The 27,154-nt window shown below is 48.2% G+C and overlaps 1 protein-coding gene across 1 annotated transcript; it reads right to left on the bottom strand.

The window, feature by feature from the left end:
• Window positions 1-2,855: 2,855 nt before the first annotated feature.
• On the bottom strand, window positions 2,856-26,547 carry LOC106929571 (uncharacterized). Its single transcript, XM_088001074.1, has 7 exons — window positions 26,538-26,547; window positions 14,729-15,022; window positions 5,900-6,091; window positions 5,657-5,773; window positions 4,434-4,521; window positions 3,956-4,217; window positions 2,856-3,867 (listed from the first exon to the last, which is right to left on the bottom strand). Exons 1-7 carry the CDS (start codon window positions 26,545-26,547, stop codon window positions 3,727-3,729), a joined length of 1,104 nt encoding a protein of 367 aa, XP_087857200.1. The 3' UTR covers window positions 2,856-3,726.
• Window positions 26,548-27,154: the final 607 nt, after the last annotated feature.

The raw sequence follows: 27,154 nt of genomic DNA, 5'->3' as shown, positions 1-27,154 counted from the left end.
CTGAGAGATCTCAGTTACTTTGTTTCTCATTTGTTTGGAAATTTATTTGAATCTCACCATGATGTCAAGCTTTTGTAGATCTTTTAGTGTACATCACCTCCTCAACAGGTCTTACTTAAGTGATGTCTTGATTGAGAACAGGTGTTGCACCAATCATGACTATGTACATCTGGAGGCAGTGAACTCAGGTGTGATGAACCACAGTGAAATTATGTTTTAACAAGCAATCACACAGGGTGATGTGGGTCTGATTTTTTTTTTTACATTGATAATAAACACTTGAATTTAAACACTGCATTTCATTTTTACTTGTGTTGTCTCTGACTGATATTTAAATAGGCTTGATGATCTGAAACAAGGAAATGTGACTAACATGCAAAAACTTCTAAATGATTATTTAATATGAACAAATAAACAAATATTCAATGTACATGAGTTCCAGCACAAAATGGGGTTGAGTAATAAAAAGGTGGATATGTTGGCCAGAGAAGCAGTCAAAGAAACTGAAATTGAACTTAAGGGTCCAATATTACATTCATATATTTTATTGAGTAGAGTAGAACAGAAATGAAAGTAATTAATAAAGATAAAAAGAATATAAAATGGCAGGAGAGACTGAGTACCGAGGAAGGCATTTATACAACATACAGAGGGAGGACATTGCAAGAAGGATCAATATGATGAGGAGGATGTAATAATTCATTGTGAAAAGCATAGGGTAAGTTGAGAAAAATTGAAACAAAACATTAGGAAATATGATGTGGAGACATCAAAAGTGAAAAAGATATTAATTCAACATGACAAGATAAATAAAATAGTTATTAAATTTTTAAAGGAAACAGCATTATACATATAGGAATTTAAGTTAGGTTAATAAAAGAAAAATACTCTGGCCCACACTTCAGCACAGTAGAAGGGAAAGCCATTATCAAGAGTAAAGAAATAGAAATATGGCAACAAAAATGAAATGAAGACAAGAAAGGAAGTTTATATAAAATAAAAAAGTCAGTATTAATTAAAAATATTACTGAGAGATACAGAAGAGAAGAAATAATAATGATCAGATTAATAGTAGGTCATACCTATTTAAATGACATGTTATGTATATTAGGAACAAAAAATAATGATAAATGTGAAGGATGTGGAGAGAAAGAACATGTAGAATATGTATTGATGAACTGTAAAAGATTTGAACCTGAAAGGAAGAAATTGAGAAGAATGGTTGGAAGGACAGGACAAGAATGGAACCTTAAAGGAATATTCGAAAATGAAGGAAACATAATGGATATTTACAGATTAAGGAAAGCACTATTTATTTATCTTCAGAATACAAAATTAAAAAATAGAATTTAATAGACGTAAAGTAAATGTGCTACTCACTCGTGTACAGTAGGTGGCGGTATGCACCATAAAGTTGCTTGCGATCCGCCATAATAGAAAAGAAGAAGAAGAAGACGCCACTTCTGGGGCTGGATTCTGCTTTCTGCTGCTGGGGGTGTTTTGCTCAAGTGGAGACGTCTGTCTTTTTCATTCTGGAACTGGATGGAAACTTAATGTGGAATTGCCAGTGAGTTGCTTGGTATTTAGGCTGCTTGGACTCTTGCCGAACGTCTCTAGGACATGATTTTAAGTCCCATTTGGTCTCTTATACCACTTCCACGTTCACGAAACGGAACTTTTTGATAAGTTTGTGAAAAAACTATTTAATATCCAAGATGGCACAAGTAATTTTTTTAAAGATAAACATTTAAGGATCCTTAACAAATTGGGTAAACTGCCATTGACATATGTATTTATTTATTTTTTTTTATGATGTTTTGACTTTTTTATGTTAGTGCTTGTTGCATTGTTAGTGAAATGCCTGTGATACCTGAGCTTATTTTCGGTACAGAGCATTGAATGTATTTTTAACCCTTGTGTGTGCAGGACTGAGGCAAACATAGAGGACTATGGCAAATGATACAAGTTTTAGGATACAAGTGTGGGGTCGGTTGGACCCCATTTCTACATACAAGGGTTAAGGAATGACTTGATCCGTTTTGTGCAACATATTGTGAATGAATCAGTGTAGAAGCTTATTGGTAATTAATGCTAAACTTGGTACTGAATTTAATGTTAAGATGTATGATGGAATTTTGAAATACTAATAGCTACATATTTGATTTACTTGTTTGATAGTTGCATTTTTTGTTGACATAATTTTGTCTGTAATTATTTGATGTCCAATGATTAATAAAGTTTTTCAATGTTTTTCTAGTTCAAATCAGATTTGTTTCTCCTGCTCATTCACCACGAGCTCTTAACTCTTAACATTACAATTTTAGCATTACATATTACATTATGAGACAAAAACTTAGAAAATTTGCTCAAGGAGTTAGCCAAAGAAGCCGACTTATTACATAAAACGATTTTTTTGAATGCAGAATTTCTCACATTATTACATAATGCGACAACACAGGACTGTGATTTCTTGATGTTTAATAGATTAGATTAAATCATGACAATTAATTATATAAATATTCCAACTAGAAATAGAAATATTTGAAGTGCTTCATGTCAGTATCTACACTTTTATTAATCCCACATTTCTGTATTAAAATGTTATTCATTGGGTTGAAGTGTTTTAATGTCATTTTTTCTTTTGCTGTAACTAAATAGAAAATTCTCATAATTAAAAATGGAAAACATCAGGATGTGAAATTAATCTAAATGTGTTGCTGAATTGAGTTATTGCAATAAACACGTTTTTCAAACATACATTTTGATCTAAGTTTTGTGAATTAGAGGCATAAATACTAAAAATATAAATTGTCCATCGTAGAAAATCGCCCTTAAGAAACATTTGAAACTCATAAACCACCAATACAACATTTATTTTTCGCATATAAAATTCTATCAGAGATGTATTCTCTCTGACTTACAGCTTTTCAGTTAAATACCTTATGACATGAGGAAAATACTTTAAATATCACAACACAATAAAAAAGAATAAATATACAAGCATTGCTCAAATAATTAATTATATAATAAATATAAAGTGTCCAATATAAAGTGTTCACTTTTCAAAATACACTTTAAAGTGCTGAACATCTTGATTCTCTGATTTGCATTGACTCTATACAAAGCATATAATAAACTTCTTCCAAGGAGTACACAGAAGTGGTTCAAAAATAATAATAATAAAATAAATTAAGAGAGAAGGATTTGTCTAAAAAACTAAAGGTAAGACAAATATTAAAAACAACTTTAGTTAGTGGGATATGTGTTGTGTAGAGTTAAAATTCTTTTTCATTCATTAAATGAAACAAAATATGCAAATAATTTGCTAAACAAATACGATATGGTTTGATTATGCTTTACAGGTTTTCTACAGACTGGGCTGGGATTCCTTGGAGATTTGTTTGTACACAGGAAATATTTTTTGTTTACTTTTACATAGAAAGGTTAAAATTGACCAAAAATAAATAAATAAAAAATAATTTTGGAGAAATTTTCAGCTCATGCCATTTACCAGATTATGGTTAAACTTTAGTAAAATCATACATGAACAAAAAATACTCTGTCAGAACTCCTCATCTGTAAACTCAGTGAGGATAAACATAAAAAAAATGATGCTTAGATAACATAGAGAAATGAAAGGTTGGGTGACTATAGACTTAGTAATTATATATATATTACATATACACTAAAGGATCTCCTGAAATGATTCAAGTTCCCTTTGCTTTTTTAGGTTATTACTAAGTAAGGGTTAGTCTGGCCTTGGGTCGTGGTGTAAGGGTTTTTGGCTCGGAGTTGGCCATAAGGGCTGATGTTCCTGGATGGACTCTGGGAGAATGGAAACATGTCATCTTGGATGTTGCTGAATTGCTGCAGTAGGAAAGAAGAGAGATCATAATTTGTGAGTGAACAGAACAGATGTTTGTCTTCACGACGTCTCGTGCAGAGGTGTACTCACCGAGTTCATCCCCGAAGGAATCAAGCTTTGTCGGCTGTTGCTCAGAGTCAGCTCAGAGCTGGGCCTGCTGTCCCAGTTGGGACTGAGTTTGGCCCGTGGGATTTTTGGGGCCGCAGAATTTGCCAGGCTGTTCGCTGGTTCTTTGACCCAGCCAGAAAAGCCTTTACTGCTGCTGTAGGATGGTGGACCCGGGGCAAAAGTAGGGATGTGATAGGGTTTCCAAACGTCTTTCTCTTTGTTCTTGAAGAGTTTCTTCCTGAATCTGTAAAAAAAAAAAGAAAAAAAAGACAGTAATTGCAAATTTGTCTGTTCTACTGTGTTGTGTTTATAGTTAGATTTTGTACAGCCAGCACTATTTCATTTTCAAAATCACCCAATTTTGAAAAGACTTTGCACACTTAACATAGTCTAATACAAAGGTTAGAAACTAACAAGACAAACGTGAATAAAAAAATAAATGGATAGCATTCAAACTTACCTTTTTACTACCACAAGCAGAGTGATCACCACAGCGAACAGCAGGCATCCGAGTATAGATGAAACAATCACAAGGATCAACCACCAGTCTAACAACAGAGAAGAAGGCAATAGTGAGTCTCTGGCTCTGCATGCTACAACAGGATCACGTAAAATTTTAGCAAGCACTTCGCCTCAATATTTTGAAGAATTACTTAAAATATGGTATAATAGTTTTTGAAATAATATTCAAAGAGGAAAGAAAGAGGTCTGAATCTTTAAAAGGTTTGCATGTATAAAAACCTCATACCACCCAGGCTCAAAGAAGATTGTTTGCAAAATGAGCACCATAGCAGGCACAATCCATTTTACATTTATGCCTTCATGAATATGGAGAACATATGCTGAACATCAGAAAGTGTAAACTATTGGGAGGAGGATATGCAAATGATCATATTCCTAAAATAATGCCTTAAGTTATTTATTTATTTTGGCAAAAGAAAAGACAAAAACGAAAAACATCACCTCCTCTTTTTTGCCAAAAGATGAATTAAAGAAAAAAAAACACAAATGACAAAGGGATCACTTGTATCTTTTGTATTTATCATTTTTCACAGTTTCATTTGTTCAAAGCAAAGATTCGTGTTGCTCCAGTCTTAAATAACTGTGTAAAATGATACATTGCCATGTTTTTGTCCAGCAGTAAAACAATTGCAAACTGTCTTCTCATATCCTCTATGTCAGCCTCCCAAATGTGGTGCTCAAAGCTGCTCTGAGCATAATGGGAGGGAAACCATTATTTGGATATTTCGGTTTTCTCTTCCACATCCCTGACTCTTTATATCTATTTATTGCAAAATTTGTTTCTTTTGTTATGTTCATACTGTATTAATATTCTTTACAGAATTTATTTTAAACATGTCATTGCTAACATAGTGATCATGAATTTTTACAAGCATACTTTTTTTAGTGCTCATTGAATATTTTGTGCCCAAGTGTTCTGCCCACATAGTTGTGGTGTATAAACGGTGTTTGTGGAGGGCTGGGACTGCTTTCATATATTTAAATTGAAAAGTGACACCAAAAATACTGAGGTTATTGATTTGTGAATAGAAACTGTTTTATGAACAGTTTAAAAATTTGGAGACACTGAGGTAATTTATCATATTGTCTAGATGAACAATTCTCTACACTTAGTTATGAGAAACACAATATTTCCTTGTTGCATTACATTAAGATACTCACCATTTTGACAACCTTGAGGACCATAAACTTCACCAGCCGTACACAAGCACACGTAAGTCTGGTTATCACGTTCTTCACAGGTGCTTCCACCAAGACATGGGTTTGAAGCACACACACCTTAATAAATAAGACAAGAACCAAAATAACACCATGTAAGAATTTCAGCTATTCAGTAAGTCCTTAATAATTTACATAATTTATATTTATAAATTTATGAATACATTTATAAATTAGGTAACATACCAGAAAGAACTGGAGTTGTCGTTTGGCTTATGTCTGTGGTTGTTGATGGAGTAACTGTGCTAGAAACTGTGCCTGTTGGAGGTGCTGTGGTAGAGAGTGTGCCTGTTGGAGGAGCTGTGGTAGAGATTGTGCCTGTTGGTGGCTCTGTGGTAGAGAGTGTGCCTGTTGGAGGAGCTGTGGTAGAGATTGTGCCTGTTGGAGGCTCTGTGGTAGAGAGTGTATCTGTTGGAGGCTCTGTGGTAGAGATTGTGCCTGTTGGAGGCTCTGTGGTAGACAGTGTGCCTGTTGGAGAGGCTGTGGTAGAGATTGTGCCTGTTGGAGGCTCTGTGGTAGAGATTGTGCCTGTTGGAGGCTCTGTGGTAGAGATTGTGCCTGTTGGAGGCCCTGTGGTAGAGATTGTGACTGTGGGAGGCTCTGTGGTAGAGATTGTGCCTGTGGGAGGCTCTGTGGTAGAGATTGTGCCTGTTGGAGGCTCTGTGGTAGAGAGTGTATCTGTTGGAGGCTCTGTGGTAGAGATTGTGCCTGTTGGAGGCTCTGTGGTAGACAGTGTGCCTGTTGGAGAGGCTGTGGTAGAGATTGTGCCTGTTGGAGGCTCTGTGGTAGAGATTGTGCCTGTTGGAGGCTCTGTGGTAGAGATTGTGCCTGTTGGAGGCCCTGTGGTAGAGATTGTGACTGTGGGAGGCTCTGTGGTAGAGATTGTGCCTGTGGGAGGCTCTGTGGTAGAGATTGTGACTGTGGGAGGCTCTGTGGTAGAGATTGTGCCTGTTGGAGGCTCTGTGGTAGAGAGTGTGCCTGTTGGAGGCTCTGTGGTAGAGATTGTGCCTGTTGGAGTCGCTGTGGTAGAGATTGTGCCTGTGGGAGGTTCTGTGGTAGAGATTGTGCCTGTGGGAGGCTCTGTGGTAGAGATTGTGCCTGTGGGAGGCTCTGTGGTAGAGATTGTGCCTGTTGGAGCCTCTGTGGTAGAGATTGTGCCTGTGGGAGGCGCTGTGGTAGAGAGTGTGTCTGTTGGTTGCTCTGTGGTAGAGAGTGTGTCTGTTGGAGGCGCTGTGGTAGAGAGTGTGCCTGTTGGAGGTGCTGTGGTAGAGAGTGTGCCTGTTGGAGGCGCTGTGGTAGAGATTGTGCCTGTTGGAGTCACTGTGGTAGAGATTGTGCCTGTTGGAGGCGCTGTGGTAGAGAGTGTACCTGCTGGTGGCTCTGTGGTAGAGAGTGTGCCTGTTGGAGGAGCTGTGGTAGAGATTGTGCCTGTTGGAGGCTCTGTGGTAGAGAGTGTGCCTGTTGGAGGCTCTGTGGTAGAGAGTGTGCCTGTTGAAGGCTCTGTGGTAGAGAGTGTGCCTGTTGGAGGAGCTGTGGTAGAGAGTGTGCCTGTTGGAGGTGCTGTGGTAGAGAGTGTGTCTGTTGGAGGCCCTGTGGTAGAGAGTGCGTCTGTTGGAGGCGCTGTGGTAGAGAGTGCGTCTGTTGGAGGCGATGTGGTAGAGAGTGTGTCTGTTGGGGGCTCTGTGGTAGAGAGTGTTTCTGTTGGAGGCGCTGTGGTAGAGAGTGTGCCAGTTGGAGGAGCTGTGGTAGAGATTGTGCCTGTTGGAGGCTCTGTGGTAGAGATTGTGCCTGTTGGAGGCTCTGTGGTAGAGAGTGTGTCTGTTGGAGGCTCTGTGGTAGAGAGTGTGTCTGTTGGAGGTGCTGTGGTAGAGAGTGCGTCTGTTGGAGGCTCTGTGGTAGAGAGTGTGCCTGTTGGAGGAGATGTGGTAGAGATTGTGCCTGTTGGAGGCTCTGTGGTAGAGAGTGTGTCTGTTGGAGGCTCTGTGGTAGAGATTGTGCCTGTTGGAGTCGCTGTGGTAGAGATTGTGCCTGTGGGATGCTCTGTGGTAGAGATTGTGCCTGTGGGAGGCTCTGTGGTAGAGATTGTGACTGTGGGAGGCTCTGTGGTAGAGATTGTGCCTGTGGGAGGCGCTGTGGTAGAGATTGTGCCTGTGGGAGGCGCTGTGGTAGAGAGTGTGTCTGTTGGAGGCTCTGTGGTAGAGAGTGTGCCTGTTGGAGGCGCTGTGGTAGAGATTGTGCCTGTTGGAGTTGCTGTGGTAGAGATTGTGCCTGTGGGAGGTTCTGTGGTAGAGATTGTGCCTGTGGGAGGCTCTGTGGTAGAGATTGTGCCTGTGGGAGGCTCTGTGGTAGAGATTGTGCCTGTTGGAGTCGCTGTGGTAGAGATTGTGCCTGTGGGATGCTCTGTGGTAGAGATTGTGCCTGTGGGAGGCTCTGTGGTAGAGATTGTGACTGTGGGAGGCTCTGTGGTAGAGATTGTGCCTGTGGGAGGCGCTGTGGTAGAGAGTGCGTCTGTTGGAGGCGCTGTGGTAGAGAGTGCGTCTGTTGGAGGCGATGTGGTAGAGAGTGTGTCTGTTGGGGGCTTTGTGGTAGAGAGTGTTTCTGTTGGAGGCGCTGTGGTAGAGAGTGTGCCAGTTGGAGGAGCTGTGGTAGAGATTGTGCCTGTGGGAGGCTCTGTGGTAGAGATTGTGACTGTGGGAGGCGCTGTGGTAGAGAGTGCGTCTGTTGGAGGCTCTGTGGTAGAGAGTGCGTCTGTTGGAGGCGCTGTGGTAGAGAGTGTGCCAGTTGGAGGAGCTGTGGTAGAGATTGTGCCTGTTGGAGGCTCTGTGGTAGAGATTGTGCCTGTTGGAGGCTCTGTGGTAGAGAGTGTGTCTGTTGGAGGCTCTGTGGTAGAGAGTGTGTCTGTTGGAGGTGCTGTGGTAGAGAGTGCGTCTGTTGGAGGCTCTGTGGTAGAGAGTGTGCCTGTTGGAGGAGCTGTGGTAGAGATTGTGCCTGTTGGAGGCTCTGTGGTAGAGAGTGTGTCTGTTGGAGGCTCGGTGGTAGAGATTGTGCCTGTTGGAGGCTCTGTGGTAGAGATTGTGACTGTGGGAGGCGCTGTGGTAGAGATTGTGCCTGTGGGAGGCTCTGTGGTAGAGATTGTGACTGTGGGAGGCTCTGTGGTAGAGATTGTGCCTGTGGGAGGCTCTGTGGTAGAGATTGTGACTGTGGGAGGCTCTGTGGTAGAGATTGTGCCTGTGGGAGGCGCTGTGGTAGAGATTGTGCCTGTGGGAGGCGCTGTGGTAGAGAGTGTGTCTGTTGGAGGCTCTGTGGTAGAGAGTGTGCCTGTTGGAGGCGCTGTGGTAGAGATTGTGCCTGTTGGAGTTGCTGTGGTAGAGATTGTGCCTGTGGGAGGTTCTGTGGTAGAGATTGTGCCTGTGGGAGGCTCTGTGGTAGAGATTGTGCCTGTGGGAGGCTCTGTGGTAGAGATTGTGCCTGTTGGAGTCGCTGTGGTAGAGATTGTGCCTGTGGGATGCTCTGTGGTAGAGATTGTGCCTGTGGGAGGCTCTGTGGTAGAGATTGTGACTGTGGGAGGCTCTGTGGTAGAGATTGTGCCTGTGGGAGGCGCTGTGGTAGAGATTGTGCCTGTGGGAGGCGCTGTGGTAGAGAGTCTGTCTGTTGGAGGCTCTGTGGTAGAGAGTGTGCCTGTTGGAGGCGCTGTGGTAGAGATTGTGCCTGTTGGAGTTGCTGTGGTAGAGATTGTGCCTGTTGGAGTTGCTGTGGTAGAGATTGTGCCTTTGGGAGGTTCTGTGGTAGAGATTGTGCCTGTGGGAGGCTCTGTGGTAGAGATTGTGCCTGTGGGAGGCTCTGTGGTAGAGATTGTGCCTGTTGGAGCCTCTGTGGTAGAGATTGTGCCTGTTGGAGGCGCTGTGGTAGAGAGTGTGCCTGTTGGTGGCGCTGTGGTAGAGAGTGCGTCTGTTGGAGGCGATGTGGTAGAGAGTGTGTCTGTTGGGGGCTCTGTGGTAGAGAGTGTTTCTGTTGGAGGCGCTGTGGTAGAGAGTGTGTCTGTTGGAGGCTCTGTGGTAGAGATTGTGCCTGTTGGAGCCTCTGTGGTAGAGATTGTGCCTGTTGGAGTCTCTGTGGTAGAGATTGTGCCTGTTGGAGTCTCTGTGGTAGAGATTGTGCCTGTTGGAGTCTCTGTGGTAGAGATTGTGCCCGTGGGAGGCTCTGTGGTAGAGAGTGTGCCTGTTGGAGGAGCTGTGGTAGAGATTGTGCCTGTTGGAGGCTCTGTGGTAGAGAGTGTGCCTGTTGGAGGCTCTGTGGAAGAGAGCGTGCCTGTTGGAGGCTCTGTGGTAGAGAGTGTGCCAGTTGGAGGAGCTGTGGTAGAGATTGTGCCTGTTGGAGGCTCTGTGGTAGAGATTGTGCCTGTTGGAGGCTCTGTGGTAGAGATTGTGCCTGTTGGAGGCTCTGTGGTAGAGAGTGTGCCTGTTGGAGGAGCTGTGGTAGAGATTGTGCCTGTTGGAGGCTCTGTGGTAGAGAGTGTGCCTGTTGGAGGCTCTGTGGTAGAGAGTGTGCCTGTTGGAGGCTCTGTGGTAGAGAGTGTGCCAGTTGGAGGAGCTGTGGTAGAGATTGTGCCTGTTGGAGGCTCTGTGGTAGAGATTGTGCCTGTTGGAGGCTCTGTGGTAGAGATTGTGCCTGTTGGAGGCTCTGTGGTAGAGAGTGTGTCTGTTGGAGGCTCTGTGGTAGAGAGTGTGTCTGTTGGAGGTGCTGTGGTAGAGAGTGCGTCTGTTGGAGGCTCTGTGGTAGAGAGTGTGCCTGTTGGAGGAGCTGTGGTAGAGATTGTGCCTGTTGGAGGCTCTGTGGTAGAGAGTGTGTCTGTTGGAGGCTCTGTGGTAGAGATTGTGCCTGTTGGAGTCGCTGTGGTAGAGATTGTGCCTGTGGGATGCTCTGTGGTAGAGATTGTGCCTGTGGGAGGCACTGTGGTAGAGAGCGTGTTTGTTGGAGGCGATGTCGTAGAGAGTGTGTCTGTTGGAGGCGCTGTGGTAGAGAGTGTGTCTGTTGGGGGCTCTGTGGTAGAGAGTGTGTCTGTTGGGGGCTCTGTGGTAGAGATTGTGCCTGTGGGAGGCGCTGTGGTAGAGAGTGTGCCTGTTGGAGGCTCTGTGGTAGAGAGTGTGCCTGTTTGAGGAGCTGTGGTAGAGATTGTGCCTGTTGGAGGCTCTGTGGTAGTGGTTTTGGTTGGAGCTGCAGTCATAGTGGTGGGAGCTGCTGTGGTTGTGGTTGAAGCTGCTGTTGTTGGTGGTGCTTCAGTTGTGGTTGGAGAAGCTGTGGTTGCTGTTGTAGCTCCAGTGCTTGTTGAAGCTACTGTGGTTGTTGTTGGTGCTTCAGTTGTTGTGGTTGCAGCAGTTGTTCTGGTTGGAGCAGCTGTGGTTGTAGGTAGAGCTGCTGTGGTTGTGGTTGGAGCTGATGTAGTTGTGGTTGGAGCTTCAGTTGTTGTGGATGGAGCTGCTGTAGTTGTGGTTGGAGTTGCAGTGGTTGTTGGACCTTCAGTTGTGTTTGGAGCTGCTGTGGTTGTGGTTGTAGAAGCTGTGGTTGTGGTTGGAGCTGCTGTAGTTGTGGTTGGTGCTTCAGTTGTGGTTGGGGCTGCTGTGGTTGTAGTTGCAGCTGCTGTGGTTGTGGTTTGAACTGATGTAGTTGTGGTTGGAGCTGCTGTAGTTGTGGTTGGAGCTGCTGTGGTTGTAATAGGAGCTGCAGTGGTTGTTGTTGGAGCTGCTGTGGTTGTGGTTTGAACTGATGTAGTTGTGGTTGTTGCTTCAGTTGTTGTGGTATGACCTGCTGTGGTTGTGGTTGGAGCTTCAGTTGTTGTGGTTGGAGCCGCTCTGGTTGTGGTTGGAGCTGCTGTAGTTGTGGTTGGAGCTGCTGTGGTTGTTGGTGGTGCTGCTGTGGTTGTTGTTGGTGCTTCGGTTGTTGTGGTCGGAACTACTGTGGTAGTTGTTGGTGCTGCTGTGGTTGTGGTTGGAACTGATGTAGTTGGCGTTGGAGCTGCTGTGGTTGTTGTTGGTGCTTCAGTTGTTGTGGTTGGAGTTGCTGTAGTTGTGGTTGGAGCAGCTGTGGTTGTGGTTGGAACCTCAATGGTTGTGGTTGGAGACGTAGTTGTGGTTGGATTTGATGTAGTTGTGGTTGGAGCTGCAGTCATTGTGGTGGGAGCTGCTGTGGTTGTAGTTGGAGCTGCTGTAGTTGTGGTTTGAACCGATGTAGTTGTGGTTGGAGCTGCTGTAGTTGTGGTTGGAGCCGCTGTGGTTGTGGTTGGAGCTGCTGTAGTTGTGGTTGGAGCCACTGTGGTTGAGGTTGGAGCTGCTGTATTTGTGGTTGCAGAAGGTGTGGTTGTGGTTGGCGCTGCTGTAGTTGTTGTTGGAGCTGCTGTGGTTGTTGTTGGAGCTGCTGTGGTTGTTGTTGGTGCTTCAGTTGTTGTGGTTTGAGTTGCTGTAGTTGTGGTTGGAGCAGCGGTGGTTGTGGTTGGAACTTCAATGGTTGTTGTTGGAGACGTAGTTGTGGTTGGATCTGATGTAGTTGTGGTTGGAGCTGCAGTCATTGTGGTGGGAGCTGCTGTGGTTGTGGTTGAAGCTGCTGTGGTTGTTGGTGCTTCAGTTGTAGTGGTTATAAATCCTGTGGTTGTTGATAGCGAAGGTGTGGTTTTAATTGGTGATCCTGTGATTGTTGTTGGAGCTGCTGTCATTGATGTTGGTTCTTCAGTTGCTGTGGCAGGAGGAGAAGCTGTAATTGTAGTTGGTGCTGATGTGGCTGTTGTGGTTGAAGCTGCTGCATTTGTTGTTGGTGTTTCAATTGTTGTGGTTGGAGAAGCTGTGGTTGTGGTTGGAGTTCTAATGGTTGTGGTTGGAGAAGCTGTTGTGGTTGGTGCTTCAGTTGTTGTGGTTGGACCTGCTGTTGTTGTGGTCTGAGCTGCTGTGGATGTGGTTGAAGCTGCAGTCATTGTGGTTGGAGCTGCTGTGGTTGTGGTGGGATCGGCTATGGTTGTGGTTGGTGCTGCTGTGGTTGTTGTTGGTGCCTCAGTCGTTGTGGTTGGAGCTACTGTGGTTGTGGTTGGAGCTGCAGTCGTTGTGGTTGGAGCTGTAGTCATTGTGGTTGCAGCTGCTGTTGTTGTGGTTGGAGTTGCTGTAGTTGTGGTTGGTGCTGCAGTGGTTTTTGTTGGTGCTGCGGTCGTGGTTGGAGCTGCTGTTGTTGTGGTTGGAGCTGCTGTTGTTGTGGTTGGAGCTGCTGTGGTTGTTGTTGGTGCTGCAGTCGTGGTTGGAGCTACTGTGGTTGTTGTTGGTGCTGCAGTCGTTGTGGTTGGAGCTGCTGTGGTTGTGGTGGGATAGTCTGTGGATGTGGTTGGAGATGCTGTGGTTGTAGTCGGAGCTGCTGTAGTTGTGGTTTGAACCGATGTAGTTGTGGTTGGAGCTGCTGTAGTTGTGGTTGGAGCCGCTGTGGTTGTGGTTGGAGCTGCTGTAGTTGTGGTTGGAGCCACTGTGGTTGAGGTTGGAGCTGCTGTATTTGTGGTTGCAGAAGGTGTGGTTGTGGTTGGCGCTGCTGTAGTTGTTGTTGGAGCTGCTGTGGTTGTTGTTGGAGCTGCTGTGGTTGTTGTTGGTGCTTCAGTTGTTGTGGTTTGAGTTGCTGTAGTTGTGGTTGGAGCAGCGGTGGTTGTGGTTGGAACTTCAATGGTTGTTGTTGGAGACGTAGTTGTGGTTGGATCTGATGTAGTTGTGGTTGGAGCTGCAGTCATTGTGGTGGGAGCTGCTGTGGTTGTGGTTGAAGCTGCTGTGGTTGTTGGTGCTTCAGTTGTAGTGGTTATAAATCCTGTGGTTGTTGATAGCGAAGGTGTGGTTTTAATTGGTGATCCTGTGATTGTTGTTGGAGCTGCTGTCATTGATGTTGGTTCTTCAGTTGCTGTGGCAGGAGGAGAAGCTGTAATTGTAGTTGGTGCTGATGTGGCTGTTGTGGTTGAAGCTGCTGCATTTGTTGTTGGTGTTTCAATTGTTGTGGTTGGAGAAGCTGTGGTTGTGGTTGGAGTTCTAATGGTTGTGGTTGGAGAAGCTGTTGTGGTTGGTGCTTCAGTTGTTGTGGTTGGACCTGCTGTTGTTGTGGTCTGAGCTGCTGTGGATGTGGTTGAAGCTGCAGTCATTGTGGTTGGAGCTGCTGTGGTTGTGGTGGGATCGGCTATGGTTGTGGTTGGTGCTGCTGTGGTTGTTGTTGGTGCCTCAGTCGTTGTGGTTGGAGCTACTGTGGTTGTGGTTGGAGCTGCAGTCGTTGTGGTTGCAGCTGCTGTTGTTGTGGTTGGAGTTGCTGTAGTTGTGGTTGGTGCTGCAGTGGTTTTTGTTGGTGCTGCGGTCGTGGTTGGAGCTGCTGTTGTTGTGGTTGGAGCTGCTGTTGTTGTGGTTGGAGCTGCTGTGGTTGTTGTTGGTGCTGCAGTCGTGGTTGGAGCTACTGTGGTTGTTGTTGGTGCTGCAGTCGTTGTGGTTGGAGCTGCTGTGGTTGTGGTGGGATAGTCTGTGGATGTGGTTGGAGATGCTGTGGTTGTAGTCGGAGCTGCAGTGGTTGTAGTTGGAGCTGCTGTGGTTGTGGTGGGAGCGGCTGTGGTTGTTGTTGTTGCTTCAGTTGTTGTGGTTCGAGTTGCTGTAGTTGTGGTTGGTGCTGCTGTGGTTGTTGTTGGTGCTGCAGTCGTTGTGGATGGAGCTGCTGTGGTTTTTGTTGGTGCTGCAGTCGTTGTGGTTGGAGCTGCTGTGGTTGTTTTTGGTGCTGCAGTCGTTGTGGTTGGAGATGCTGTGGTTGTAGTCGGAGCTGCTGTGGTTGTGGCTGGTGCTGCAGTCGTTGTGGTTGGAGATGCTGTGGTAGTAGTCGGAGCTGCAGTGGTTGTGCCTGGAGCTGCTGTGGTTGTGGTGGGAGCAGCTGTGGTTGTGGTTGGTGCTGCTGTGGTTGTTGTTGGTGCTTCAGTTGTTGTGGTTGGAGCTGCAGTCGTTGTGGTTGGAGATGCTGTAGTTGTAGTCGGACCTGCAGTGGTTGTGGTTGGAGCTGCTGTGGTTGTGGTGGGATAGGCTGTGGTTGTGGTTGGTGCTGCTGTGGTTGTTGTTGGTGCTTCGGTCGTTGTGGTTGGAGCTGCTGTGGTTGTTGTTGGTGCTGCAGTCGTTGTGGTTGGAGCTGCTGTTGTTGTGGTCGAAGCTGCTGTGGTTGTAGTCGGAGCTGCAGTGGTTGTGGTTGGAGCTGCTGTGGTAGTGGTGGGAGCGGCTGTGGTTATTGTTGGTGCTTCAGTTGTTGTGGTTGGAGCAGCTGTGGTTGTTGTTGGTGCTGCAGTCGTTGTGGTTGGAGCAGCTGTTGTTGTTGTTGGTGCTGCAGTCGTGGTTGGAGCTGCTGTTGTTGTGGTCGGAGCTTCTGTGGTTGTAGTTGGTGCCTCAGTCGTTGTGGTTGGAGCTGCAGTCGTTGAGGTTGGAGCTGCTGTGGTTGTGGTTGGTGCTGCAGTCGTTGTGGTTGGACCAGCTGTGGTTGTTGTTGGTGCTGCAGTCGTGGTTGGAGCTGATGTTGTTGTGGTTGGAGCTGCTGTTGTTGTGGTTGGAGCTGCTGATGTTGTGGTCGGAGCTGCTGTGGTTGTAGTTGGTGCCTCAGTCGTTGTGGTTGGAGCTGCAGTCGTTGTGGTTGGAGCTGTAGTCGTTGTGGTTGGAGCTGCTGTTGTTGTTGTTGGAGCTGCTGTGGTTGTTGTTCGTGTTGCTGTGGTTGTGGTTGGAGCTGCAGTTGTTGTTTTTGGTGCTTCAGTTGTTGTGGTTGGAGTTGCTGTAGTTGTGGTTGGTGCTGCAGTGGTTGTTGTTGGTGCTGCAGTCGTTGTGGTTGGAGCTGCTGTGGTTGTTGTTGGTGTTGCAGTCGTGGTTGGAGCTGCTGTTGTTGTGGTTGGAGCTGCTTTTGTTGTGGTCGGAACTGCTGTGGTTGTGGTTGGTGCTGCAGTCGTTGTGGTTGGAGCTGCTGTCGTTGTGGTCGGAGCTGCTGTGGTTGTTGTTGTTGCTGCAGTCGTTGTGGTTGGAGTTGCTGTGGTAGTAGTTGGAGCTGCTGTTGTTGTTGTTGGAGCTGCTTTTGTTGTGGTCGGAGCTGCTGTGGTTGTGGTTGGTGCTGCAGTCGTTGTGGTTGGAGCTGCTGTCGTTGTGGTCGGAGCTGCTGTGGTTGTTGTTATTGCTGCAGTCGTTGTGGTTGGAGATGCTGTGGTAGTAGTCGGAGCTGCAGTGGTTGTGGTTGGAGCTGCTGTGGTTGTGGTGGGAGCAGCTGTGGTTGTGGTTGGTGCTGCTGTGGTTGTTGTTGGTGCTTCAGTTGTTGTGGTTGGACCTGCTGTTGTTGTGGGCGGAGCTGCTGTGGTTGTGGTAGGATCGGCTGTGGTTGTGGTTGGTGCTGCTGTGGTTGTTTTTGGTGCTGCAGTCGTTGTGGTTGGAGCAGCTGTGGTTGTTGTTGGTGCTGCAGTCGTTGTGGTTGGAGCTGCTGTGGTTGTAGTCGGAGCTGCAGTCGTTGTGGTTGGAGCAGCTGTGGTTGTTGTTGGTGCTGCAGTCGTTGTGGTTGGAGCAGCTGTGGTTGTTGTTGGTGCTGCAGTCGTTGTGGTTGGTGCTGCTGTGGTTGTTTTTGGTGCTGCAGTCGTTGTGGTTGGAGCAGCTGTGGTTGTTGTTGGTGCTGCAGTTGTTGTGGTTGGAGCTGCTGTGGTTGTGGTGGGAGCGGCTGTGGTTGTGGTTGGTGCTACAGTCGTTGTGGTTGGAGCTGCTGTGGTTGTGGTTGGAGCTGCAGTCGTTGTGGTTGGAGCTGCTGTGGTTGTTGTTGGTGCTGCAGTCGTTGTGGTTGGAGCTGCTGTGGTTTTTGTTGGTGCTGCAGTCGTTGTGGTTGGAGCTGCTGTTGTTGTGGTCGGAGCTGCTGTGGTTGTTGTTGGTGCTGCAGTCGTTTTGGTTGGAGCTGCTGTGGTTGTGGTGGGAGCGGCTGCGGTTGTTGTTGGTGCTTCAGTTGTTGTGGTTGGAGTTGCTGTAGTTGTGGTTGGTGCTGCTGTTGTTGTGGTTGGAGCTGCAGTCGTTGTGGTTTGAGCTGCTGTGGTTGTTGTTGGTGCTGCAGTCGTTGTGGTTGGAGCTGCTGTGGTTGTGGTGGGAGCGGCTGTGGTTGTTGTTGGTGCTTCAGTTGTTGTGGTTGGAGTTGCTGTAGTTGTGGTTGGTGCTGCTGTGGTTGTTGTTGGTGCTGCAGTCGTGGTTGGAGCTGCTGTTGTTGTGGTTGGAGCTGCTGTGGTTGTTGTTGGTGCTTCAGTCGTTGTGGTTGGAGCTGCTGTGGTTGTTGTTGGTGTTGCAGTCGTGGTTGGAGCTGCTGTTGTTTTGGTTGGAGCTGCTTTTGTTGTGGTCGGAGCTGCTGTGGTTGTGGTTGGTGCTGCAGTCGTTGTGGTTGGAGCTGCTGTCGTTGTGGTCGGAGCTGCTGTGGTTGTTGTTGTTGCTGCAGTCGTTGTGGTTGGAGTTGCTGTGGTAGTAGTTGGAGCTGCAGTCGTGGTTGGAGCTGCTGTTGTTGTGGTTGGAACTGCTGTGGTTGTTGTTGGTGCTTCAGTCGTTGTGGTTGGAGCTGCTGTGGTTGTTGTTGGTGCTGCAGTCGTTGTGGTTGGAGATGCTGTGGTTGTAGTTGGAGCTGCTGTGGTTGTGGTGGGAGCAGCTGTGGTTGTGGTTGGTGCTGCTGTGGTTGTTGTTGGTGCTTCAGTTGTTGTGGTTGGACCTGCTGTTGTTGTGGTCGGAGCTGCTGTGGTTGTGGTAGGATCGGCTGTGGTTGTGGTTGGTGCTGCTGTGGTTGTTGTTGGTGCTGCAGTCGTTGTGGTTGGAGCTGCTGTGGTTGTTGTTGGTGCTGCAGTCGTTGTGGTTGGAGCTGCTGTGGTTGTTGTTGGTGCTGCAGTCGTTGTGGTTGGAGCTGCTGTTGTTGTGGTCGGAGCTGCTGTGGTTGTTGTTGGTGCTGCAGTCGTTGTGGTTGGAGCTGCTGTGGTTGTGGTGGGAGCGGCTGTGGTTGTTGTTGGTGCTTCAGTTGTTGTGGTTGGAGTTGCTGTAGTTGTGGTTGGTGCTGCTGTGGTTGTTGTTGGTGCTGCAGTCGTTGTGGTTGGAGCTGCTGTGGTTGTTGTTGGTGCTGCAGTCGTGGTTGGAGCTGCTGTTGTTGTGGTTGGAGCTGCTGTTGTTGTGGTTGGAGCTGCTGTGGTTGTTGTTGGTGCTTCAGTCGTTGTGGTTGGAGCTGCTGTGGTTGTTGTTGGTGTTGCAGTCGTGGTTGGAGCTGCTGTTGTTGTAGTTGGAGCTGCTTTTGTTGTGGTCGGAGCTGCTGTGGTTGTGGTTGGTGCTGCAGTCGTTGTGGTTGGAGCTGCTGTGGTTGTTGTTGTTGCTGCAGTCGTTGTGGTTGGAGTTGCTGTGGTAGTAGTTGGAGCTGCAGTTGTGGTTGGAGCTGCTGTTGTTGTGGTTGGAACTGTTGTGGTTGTTGTTGGTGCTTCAGTCGTTGTGGTTGGAGCTGCTGTGGTTGTTGTTGGTGCTGCAGTCGTTGTGGTTGGAGATGCTGTGGTTGTAGTTGGAGCTGCAGTGGTTGTGGTTGGAGCTGCTGTGGTTGTGGTGGGAGCAGCTGTGGTTGTGGTTGGTGCTGCTGTGGTTGTTGTTGGTGTTTCAGTTGTTGTGGTTGGAGCTGCTGTGGTTGTAGTCGGAGCTGCAGGGGTTGTGGTTGGAGCTGCTGTGGTTGTGGTGGGAGCGGCTGTGGTTGTTGTTGGTGCTGCAGTCGTTGTGGTTGGAGCTGCAGTGGTTGTGGTTGGAGCTGCTGTGGTTGTGGTGGGATAGGCTGTGGTTGTGGTTGGTGCTGCTGTGGTTGTTGTTGGTGCTTCGGTCGTTGTGGTTGGAGCTGCTGTTGTTGTGGTCGAAGCTGCTGTGGTTGTGGTGGGAGCAGCTGTGGTTGTGCTTGGTGCTGCTGTGGTTGTTGTTGGTGCTTCAGTTGTTGTGGTTGGAGCTGCAGTCGTTGTGGTTGGAGATGCTGTAGTTGTAGTCGGAGCTGCAGTGGTTGTGGTTGGAGCTGCTGTGGTTGTGGTGGGATAGGCTGTGGTTGTGGTTGGAGATGCTGTGGTTGTAGTCGGAGCTGCAGTGGTTGAGGTTGGAGCTGCTGTGGTTGTGGTGGGAGCAGCTGTGGTTGTGGTTGGTGCTGCTGTGGTTGTTGTTGTTGCTTCAGTTGTTGTGGTTGGACCTGCTGTTGTTGTGGTCGGAGCTGCTGTGGTTGTGGTAGGATCGGCTGTGGTTGTGGTTGGTGCTGCTGTGGTTGTTGTTGGTGCTGCAGTCGTTGTGGTTGGAGCTGCTGTGGTTGTTGTTGGTGCTGCAGTCGTTGTGGTTGGAGCTGCTGTGGTTGTAGTCGGAGCTGCAGGGGTTGTGGTTGGAGCTGCTGTGGTTGTGGTGGGAGCGGCTGTGGTTGTGGTTGGAGCTGCAGTCGTTGTGGTTGGAGCTGCTGTGGTTGTTGTTGGTGCTGCAGTCGTTGTGGTTGGAGCTGCTGTGGTTGTTGTTGGTGCTGCAGTCGTTGTGGTTGGAGCTGCTGTTGTGGTCGGAGCTGCTGTGGTTGTTGTTGGTGCTGCAGTCGTTGTGGTTGGAGCTGCTGTGGTTGTGGTGGGAGCGGCTGTGGTTGTTGTTGGTGCTTCAGTTGTTGTGGTTGGAGTTGCTGTAGTTGTGGTTGGTGCTGCTGTGGTTGTTGTTGGTGCTGCAGTCGTTGTGGTTGGAGCTGCTGTGGTTGTTGTTGGTGCTGCAGTCGTGGTTGGAGCTGCTGTTGTTGTGGTTGGAGCTGCTGTCGTTGTGGTCGGAGCTGCTGTGGTTGTGGTTGGTGCTTCAGTCGTTGTGGTTGGAGCTGCTGTGGTTGTGGTTGGAGCTGCAGTCGTTGTGGTTGGAGCTGCTGTGGTTGTTGTTGGTGCTGCAGTCGTTGTGGTTGGAGCTGCAGTGGTTGTGGTTGGAGCTGCTGTGGTTGTGGTGGGAGCCGTTGTGGTTGTGGTTGGTGCTGCTGTGGTTGTTGTTGGTGCTTCAGTTGTTGTGGTTGGACCTGCTGTTGTTGTGGTCGGAGCTGCTGTGGTTGTGGTAGGATCGGCGGTGGATGTGGTTGGTGCTGCAGTCGTGGTTGGAGCTGCTGTTGTTGTGGTTGGAGCTGCTGTGCTTGTTGTTGGTGCTGCAGTCGTGGTTGGAGCTGCTGTTGTTGTGGTTGGAGCTGCTGTGGTTGTTGTTGGTGCTTCAGTCGTTGTGGTTGGAGCTGCTATGGTTGTTGTTGGTGCTGCAGTCGTTGTGGTTGGAGATGCTGTGGTTGTAGTCGGAGCTGCAGTGGTTGTGGTTGGAGCTGCTGTGGTTGTTGTTTTTGCTGCTGTGGTTGTGGTTGGTGCTGCAGTTGTTGTTGTTGGTGCTTCAGTTGTTGTGGTTGGAGTTGCTGTAGTTGTGGTTGGTGCTGCAGTGGTTGTTGTTGGTGCTTCAGTTGTTGTGGTCGGAGTTGCTGTAGTTGTTGTTGGTGCTGCAGTCGTTGTGGTTGGAGCTGCTGTTGTTGTGGTCGGAGCTGCTGTGGTTGTTGTTGGTGCTGCTGTGGTTGTGGTTGGTGCTGCAGTTGTTGTTGTTGGTGCTTCAGTTGTTGTGGTTGGAGTTGCTGTATTTGTGGTTGGTGCTGCAGTGGTTGTTGTTGGTGCTTCAGTTGTTGTGGTCGGAGTTGCTGTAGTTGTTGTTGGTGCTGCAGTCGTTGTGGTTGGAGCTGCTGTTGTTGTGGTCGGAGCTGCTGTGGTTGTTGTTGGTGCTTCAGTTGTTGTGGTTGGAGTTGCTGTAGTTGTGGTTGGTGCTGCTGTGGTTGTTGTTGGTGCTGCAGTCGTTGTGGTTGGAGCTGCTGTGGTTGTTGTTGGTGCTGCAGTCGTGGTTGGAGCTGCTGTTGTTGTGGTTGGAGCTGCAGTGGTTGTGGTTGGAGCTGCTGTTGTTGTGGTTGGTCCTGCTGTGGTTGTTGTTGGTACTGCAGTCGTTGTGGTTGGAGCTGCTGTTGTTGTAGTTGGTCCTGCTGTTGTTGTTGATGGAGCTGCTGTGGTTGTTGTTGGTGCTGCTGTGGTTGTGGTTGGTGCTGCAGTCGTTGTGGTTGGAGCTGCAGTTGTTGTTGTTGGTGCTGCAGTTGTTGTGGTTGGAGTTGCTGTGGTTGTGGTTGGTGCTGCAGTGGTTGTTGTTGGTGCTGCAGTCGTTGTGGTCGGAGCTGCTGTCGTTGTGGTCGGGGCTGCTGTGGTTGTTGTTGGTGCTGCAGTCGTTGTGGTTGGAGATGCTGTGGTTGTAGTCGGAGCTGCAGTGGTTGTGGTTGGAGCTGCTGTGGTTGTTGTTGGTGCTGCTGTGGTTGTGGTTGGTGCTGCAGTTGTTGTTGTTGGTGCTTCAGTTGTTGTGGTTGGAGTTGCTGTAGTTGTGGTTGGTGCTGCAGTGGTTGTTGTTGGTGCTTCAGTTGTTGTGGTCGGAGCTGCTGTGGTTGTTGTTGGTGCTGCAGTCGTTGTGGTTGGAGCTGCTGTGGTTGTGGTGGGAGCGGCTGTGGTTGTTGTTGGTGCTTCAGTTGTTGTGGTTGGAGTTGCTGTAGTTGTGGTTGGTGCTGCTGTGGTTGTTGTTGGTGCTGCAGTCGTTGTGGTTGGAGCTGCTGTGGTTGTTGTTGGTGCTGCAGTCGTGGTTGGAGCTGCTGTTGTTGTGGTTGGAGCTGCAGTGGTTGTGGTTGGAGCTGCTGTTGTTGTGGTTGGTCCTGCTGTGGTTGTTGTTGGTGCTGCAGTCGTTGTGGTTGGAGCTGCTGTTGTTGTAGTTGGTCCTGCTGTTGTTGTTGATGGAGCTGCTGTGGTTGTTGTTGGTGCTGCTGTGGTTGTGGTTGGTGCTGCAGTCGTTGTGGTTGGAGCTGCAGTTGTTGTTGTTGGTGCTGCAGTTGTTGTGGTTGGAGTTGCTGTGGTTGTGGTTGGTGCTGCAGTGGTTGTTGTTGGTGCTGCAGTCGTTGTGGTCGGAGCTGCTGTCGTTGTGGTCGGGGCTGCTGTGGTTGTTGTTGGTGCTGCAGTCGTTGTGGTTGGAGATGCTGTGGTTGTAGTCGGAGCTGCAGTGGTTGTGGTTGGAGCTGCTGTGGTTGTAGTCGGAGCTGCTGTCGTTGTGGTCGGGGCTGCTGTGGTTGTTGTTGGTGCTGCAGTCGTTGTGGTTGGAGATGCTGTGGTTGTAGTCGGAGCTGCAGTGGTTGTGGTTGGAGCTGCTGTGGTTGTAGTCGGAGCTGCAGTGGTTGTGGTTGGAGCTGCTGTGGTTGTGGTGGGAGCGGCTGTGGTTGTTGTTGGTGCTGCAGTCGTTGTGGTTGGAGCTGCTGTCGTTGTGGTCGGGGTTGCTGTGGTTGTTGTTGGTGCTGCTGTCGTTGTGGTTGGAGCTGCTGTGCTTGTTGTTGGTGCTGCAGTCGTGGTTGGAGCTGCAGTCGTTGTTGTTGGAGCTGCTGTGGTTGTTGTTGGTGCTGCAGTCGTTGTGGTTGGAGCTGCTGTCGTTGTGGTCGGGGCTGCTGTGGTTGTTGTTGGTGCTGCAGTCGTTGTGGTTGGAGCTGCTGTTGTTGTGGTTGGTCCTGTTGTTGTTGTTGATGGAGCTGCTGTGGTTGTTGTTGGTGCTGCTGTGGTTGTGGATGGTGCTGCAGTCGTTGTGGTTGGAGCTGCAGTTGTTGTTGTTGGAGCTGCTGTGGTTGTTGTTGGTGCTGTAGTCGTGGTCGGAGCTGCTGTTGTTGTGGTTGGAGCTGCTGTTGTTGTGGTTGGAGCTGCTGTTGTTGTGGTCGGAGCTGCTGTGGTTGTGGTTGGTGCTGCAGTCGTTGTGGTTGGAGCTGCTGTCGTTGTGGTCGGAGCTGCTGTGGTTGTTGTTGTTGCTGCAGTCGTTGTGGTTGGAGTTGCTGTGGTAGTACTTGGAGCTGCAGTCGTTGTGGTTGGAGCTGCTGTCGTTGTGGTCGGAGCTGCTGTGGTTGTTGTTGTTGCTGCAGTTGTTGTGGTTGGAGTTGCTGTAGTTGTGGTTGGTGCTGCTGTGGTTGTTGTTGGTGCTGCAGTCGTTGTGGTTGGAGCTGCTGTGCTTGTTGTTGGGGCTGCAGTCGTGGTTGGAGCTGCTGTTGTTGTTGTTGGAGCTGCTGTTGTTGTGGTTGGAGCTGCTGTGGTTGTGGTTGGTGCTGCAGTCGTTGTGGTTGGAGCTGCTGTGGTTGTGGTTGGAGCTGCAGTCGTTGTGGTTGGAGCTGCTGTGGTCGTTGTAGGTGCTTCAGTTGTTGTGGTTGGACCTGCTGTTGTTGTGGTCGGAGCTGCTGTGGTTGTGGTTGGAGCTGCAGTCGTTGTGGTTGGAGCTGCTGTTGTTGTTGTTGGAGCTGCTGTTGTTGTGGTTGGAGCTGCTGTCGTTGTGGTTGGAGCTGCTGTGGTTGTTGTAGGTGCTTCAGTTGTTGTGGTTGGAGCTGCTGTGGTTATGGTTGGAGCTGCTGTGGTTGTGGTGGGATCGGCTGTGGTTGTGGTTGGTGCTGCTGTGGTTGTTGTTGGTGCTGCAGTCGTTGTGGTTGGAGGTGCTGTGGTTGTTGTTGGTGCTGCAGTCGTTGTGGTTGGAGGTGCTGTTGTGGTTGGAGCTGCTGTGGTTGTTGTAGGTGCTTCAGTTGTTGTGGTTGGAGCTGCTGTGGTTGTGGTTGGAGCTGCTGTGGTTGTGGTGGGATCGGCTGTGGTTGTGGTTGGTGCTGCTGTGGTTGTTGTTGGAGCTGCTGTGGTTGTTGTTGGTGCTGCAGTCGTGGTTGGAGCTGCTGTTGTTGTGGTTGGAGCTGCTGTTGTTGTGGTCGGAGCTGCTGTTGTTGTTGTTGGTGCTGCAGTCGTTGTGGTTGGAGCTGCTGTGGTTGTTGGTGCTGCAGTCGTTGTGGTTGGAGCTGCTGTCGTTGTGGTCGGAGCTGCTGTGGTTGTTGTTGGTGCTGCAGTCGTTGTGGTTTTAGATGCAGTTGTTGTTGTTGGTGCTTCAGTTGTTGTGGTTGGAGTTGCTGTAGTTGTGGTTGCTGCTGCAGTGGTTGTTGTTGGTGCTGCAGTCGTTGTGGTTGGAGCTGCTGTGGTTGTTGTTGGTGCTGCAGTCGTGGTTGGAGCTGCTGTGGTTGTGGTGGGAGCAGCTGTGGTTGTTGTTGGTGCTTCAGTTGTTGTGGTTGGAGCTGCTGTTGTTGTGGTCGGAGCTGCTGTGGTTGTTGTTGGTGCTGCAGTCGTTGTGGTTGGAGATGCTGTGGTAGTAGTCGGAGCTGCAGTCGTTGTGGTTGGAGCTGCAGTGGTTGTTGTTGGTGCTGCAGTCGTTGTGGTTGGAGCTGCTGTAGTTGTTGTTGGTGCTGCAGTCGTGGTTGGAGCTGCTGTGGTTGTGGTTGGAGCTGCTGTGGTTGTTGTTGGTGCTGCAGTCGTGGTTGGAGCTGCTGTGGTTGTTGTTGGAGCTGCAGTCGTTGTGGTTGGAGCTGCTGTAGTTGTGGTTGGTGCTGCAGTGGTTGTTGTTGGTGCTGCAGTCGTTGTGGTTGGAGCTGCTGTGGTTGTTGTTGGTGCTGCAGTCGTGGTTGGAGCTGCTGTTGTTGTGGTTGGAGCTGCTGTTGTTGTGGTCGGAGCTGCTGTTGTTGTTGTTGGTGCTGCAGTCGTTGTGGTTGGAGCTGCTGTGGTTGTTGGTGCTGCAGTCGTTGTGGTTGGAGCTGCTGTCGTTGTGGTCGGAGCTGCTGTGGTTGTTGTTGGTGCTGCAGTCGTTGTGGTTTTAGATGCAGTTGTTGTTGTTGGTGCTTCAGTTGTTGTGGTTGGAGTTGCTGTAGTTGTGGTTGCTGCTGCAGTGGTTGTTGTTGGTGCTGCAGTCGTTGTGGTTGGAGCTGCTGTGGTTGTTGTTGGTGCTGCAGTCGTGGTTGGAGCTGCTGTGGTTGTGGTGGGAGCAGCTGTGGTTGTTGTTGGTGCTTCAGTTGTTGTGGTTGGAGCTGCTGTTGTTGTGGTCGGAGCTGCTGTGGTTGTTGTTGGTGCTGCAGTCGTGGTTGGAGATGCTGTGGTAGTAGTCGGAGCTGCAGTGGTTGTGGTTGGAGCTGCTGTGGTTGTGGTGGGAGCAGCTGTGGTTGTGGTTGGTGCTGCTGTGGTTGTTGTTGGTGCTTCAGTTGTTGTGGTTGGAGTTACTGTAGTTGTGGTTGGTGCTGCTGTGGTTGTTGTTGGTGCTGCAGTCGTTGTGGTTGGAGCTGCTGTGCTTGTTGTTGGTGCTGCAGTCGTGGTTGGAGCTGCTGTTGTTGTGGTTGGAGCTGCTGTTGTTGTGGTTGGAGCTGCTGTCGTTGTGGTTGGAGCTGCTGTGGTTGTGGTTGGTGCTGCAGTCGTGGTTGGAGCTGCTGTTGTTGTGGTTGGAGCTGCAGTCGTGGTTGGAGCTGCTGTGGTTGTGGTTGGAGCTGCTGTGGTTGTGGTGGGAGCAGCTGTGGTTGTGGTTGGTGCTGCTGTGGTTGTTGTTGGTGCTTTTGTTGTTGTGGTTGGAGATGCTGTGGTCGTAGTCAGAGCTGCAGTGGTTGTGGTTGGAGCTGCTGTGGTTGTGGTGGGAGCGGCTGTGGTTGTTGTTGGTGCTTCAGTTGTTGTGGTTTGAGTTACTGTAGTTGTGGTTGGAGCTGCTGTGGTTGTGGTTGGTGCTGCAGTCGTGGTTGGAGCTGCTGTTGTTGTGGTTGGAGCTGCTGTTGTGGTTGGAGCTGCTGTTGTGGTTGGAGCTGCTGTTGTGGTTGGAGCTGCTGTTGTTGTGGTCGGAGCTGCTGTGGTTGTTGTTGGTGCTGCAGTCGTTGTGGTTGGAGCTGCTGTTGTTGTGGTCGGAGCTGCTGTGGTTGTTGTTGGTGCTGCAGCCGTTGTGGTTGGAGCTGCTGTGGTTGTTGTTGGTGCTGCAGTCGTTGTGGTTGGAGCTGCAGTGGTTGTTGGTGCTGCAGTCGTTGTGGTTGGAGCTGTAGTTGTTGTGGTTGGATCTCCTGTTGTTGTAGTTTGAGGTTTGTTGGTTGTGGTTGGAGCTTCTGTCGTTTTTGTTGTAGCTTGCATGGTTGTAGTTGGATCTCCTGTAGTTGTTGTTGTTGTAGCTTCAGACAGACAATTTTCTTTGAAAGAAGTTGAGATAAATTATTACTTATTTCATTAAAATGACACCCACCAATTCTCCATTTTTGTTGAATTAATCAATAAAATATTCTATTGTGTTTGGTACAATGAATTTCATAATCTGTCTCCAGAGATACAGCATATTGGTTATAGAGATTTTAATTTATCAAAACCAGTTTATAATTTTGTGACAAAGTTACATAGCTATTTAAATTTATTTCATTTTTCATAGCAATTGGAAGAAAGCCTTTTTCAAGACAGTGGATTCAAAGAACCTGGCCAGTTAGACAGATAGATGTGAACGAATTCCCTCAATGCAGAAATAGTAGGACTAGTAAAAGTGAAAAGTATATGTCCAAGAAATTGATCAGTAGTAAAAAAGTAATTTTTAGAAAGGATTGGTCAATACTGCTCAATCTTAACATCTGATTTAATATTTAGAAATGTCATCGACCCTGATAGAATTAGAAAGTTATGAGTTACCAAATTATCTAATTACAAAATAACTCAACAAAGGACAATTATACCTAAATCTTTGTTTTCTTCCAATTGACATTTATACAATATATATTCTTTTGCTGTTTTTGTGTTTTTATTTGCCTACGCTGGATTTTCACCTACTTCACTATGGCGGTCCAGCGCTGCCACCCTGCCAGGACCTCTCGTCCTTTTTTTAAAAAAGTTTCTAGATCTGCCACCACTCTCAGACCACAAGAAACTAAATTCTCTGCTCTAATGAGGCAAAGATTAAACTAGAGTGATTGCCTGGTGTCATGTTTGCAAGAAACTCCAACTTCCGTTTAGTGAAGCATTGGGATGTTTTACAGCAACAGGAACTGGGAGACGACTCAGGATAGAGGACTTGATGAATGCAGACCAGACTTGTATCTGGTCCCTGGGATTTAATCTCTTTTTAAGAGTTTGAGCATCTCTGAAAATGGTTTCACACAAATGTCTCCCATCCAACCTGACAAAGCTTGAAAAGTACTGCAGAAAACAATAAGCCAAACCGCCTCATACTTTACCGTGGATTGGTAGAGTATTAGATAAATCATATAAATGTGATTTTCTTGATTTTTATTTTGAATAAATTAACAAACCGGTCAAAAATGTTCACTTTTCCATAATGGGGTATGTATGTTTCAAATTTTGAGGAAAGAAATTTAACACAGTGGCGGTTTAGCCTTTCTGTAAATCAGTGATTTTTATTTGTGATTACTATTTTTTTATGTGATTTATTTTTTAAAAATTTATTATTACTGTTTTTTTTCTTTTTCTTTTTTTCTCACGTGGACCTAGTTGTGTCTTTAATAAACCTCTGATTGATAGAACATAATTTGCAAAAAGACTGTAACAGCAAAAATGTGGATAGAGTGAAGTGT

The sequence above is a fragment of the Poecilia mexicana genome, unplaced genomic scaffold, assembly GCF_051168715.1.
Source record: "Poecilia mexicana isolate PSO_F unplaced genomic scaffold, ASM5116871v1 scaffold_19, whole genome shotgun sequence".
In the NCBI taxonomy this organism is placed as follows: Eukaryota; Metazoa; Chordata; class Actinopteri; order Cyprinodontiformes; family Poeciliidae; genus Poecilia; species Poecilia mexicana.
This window is presented reverse-complemented; position numbering and strand designations above follow the sequence as displayed.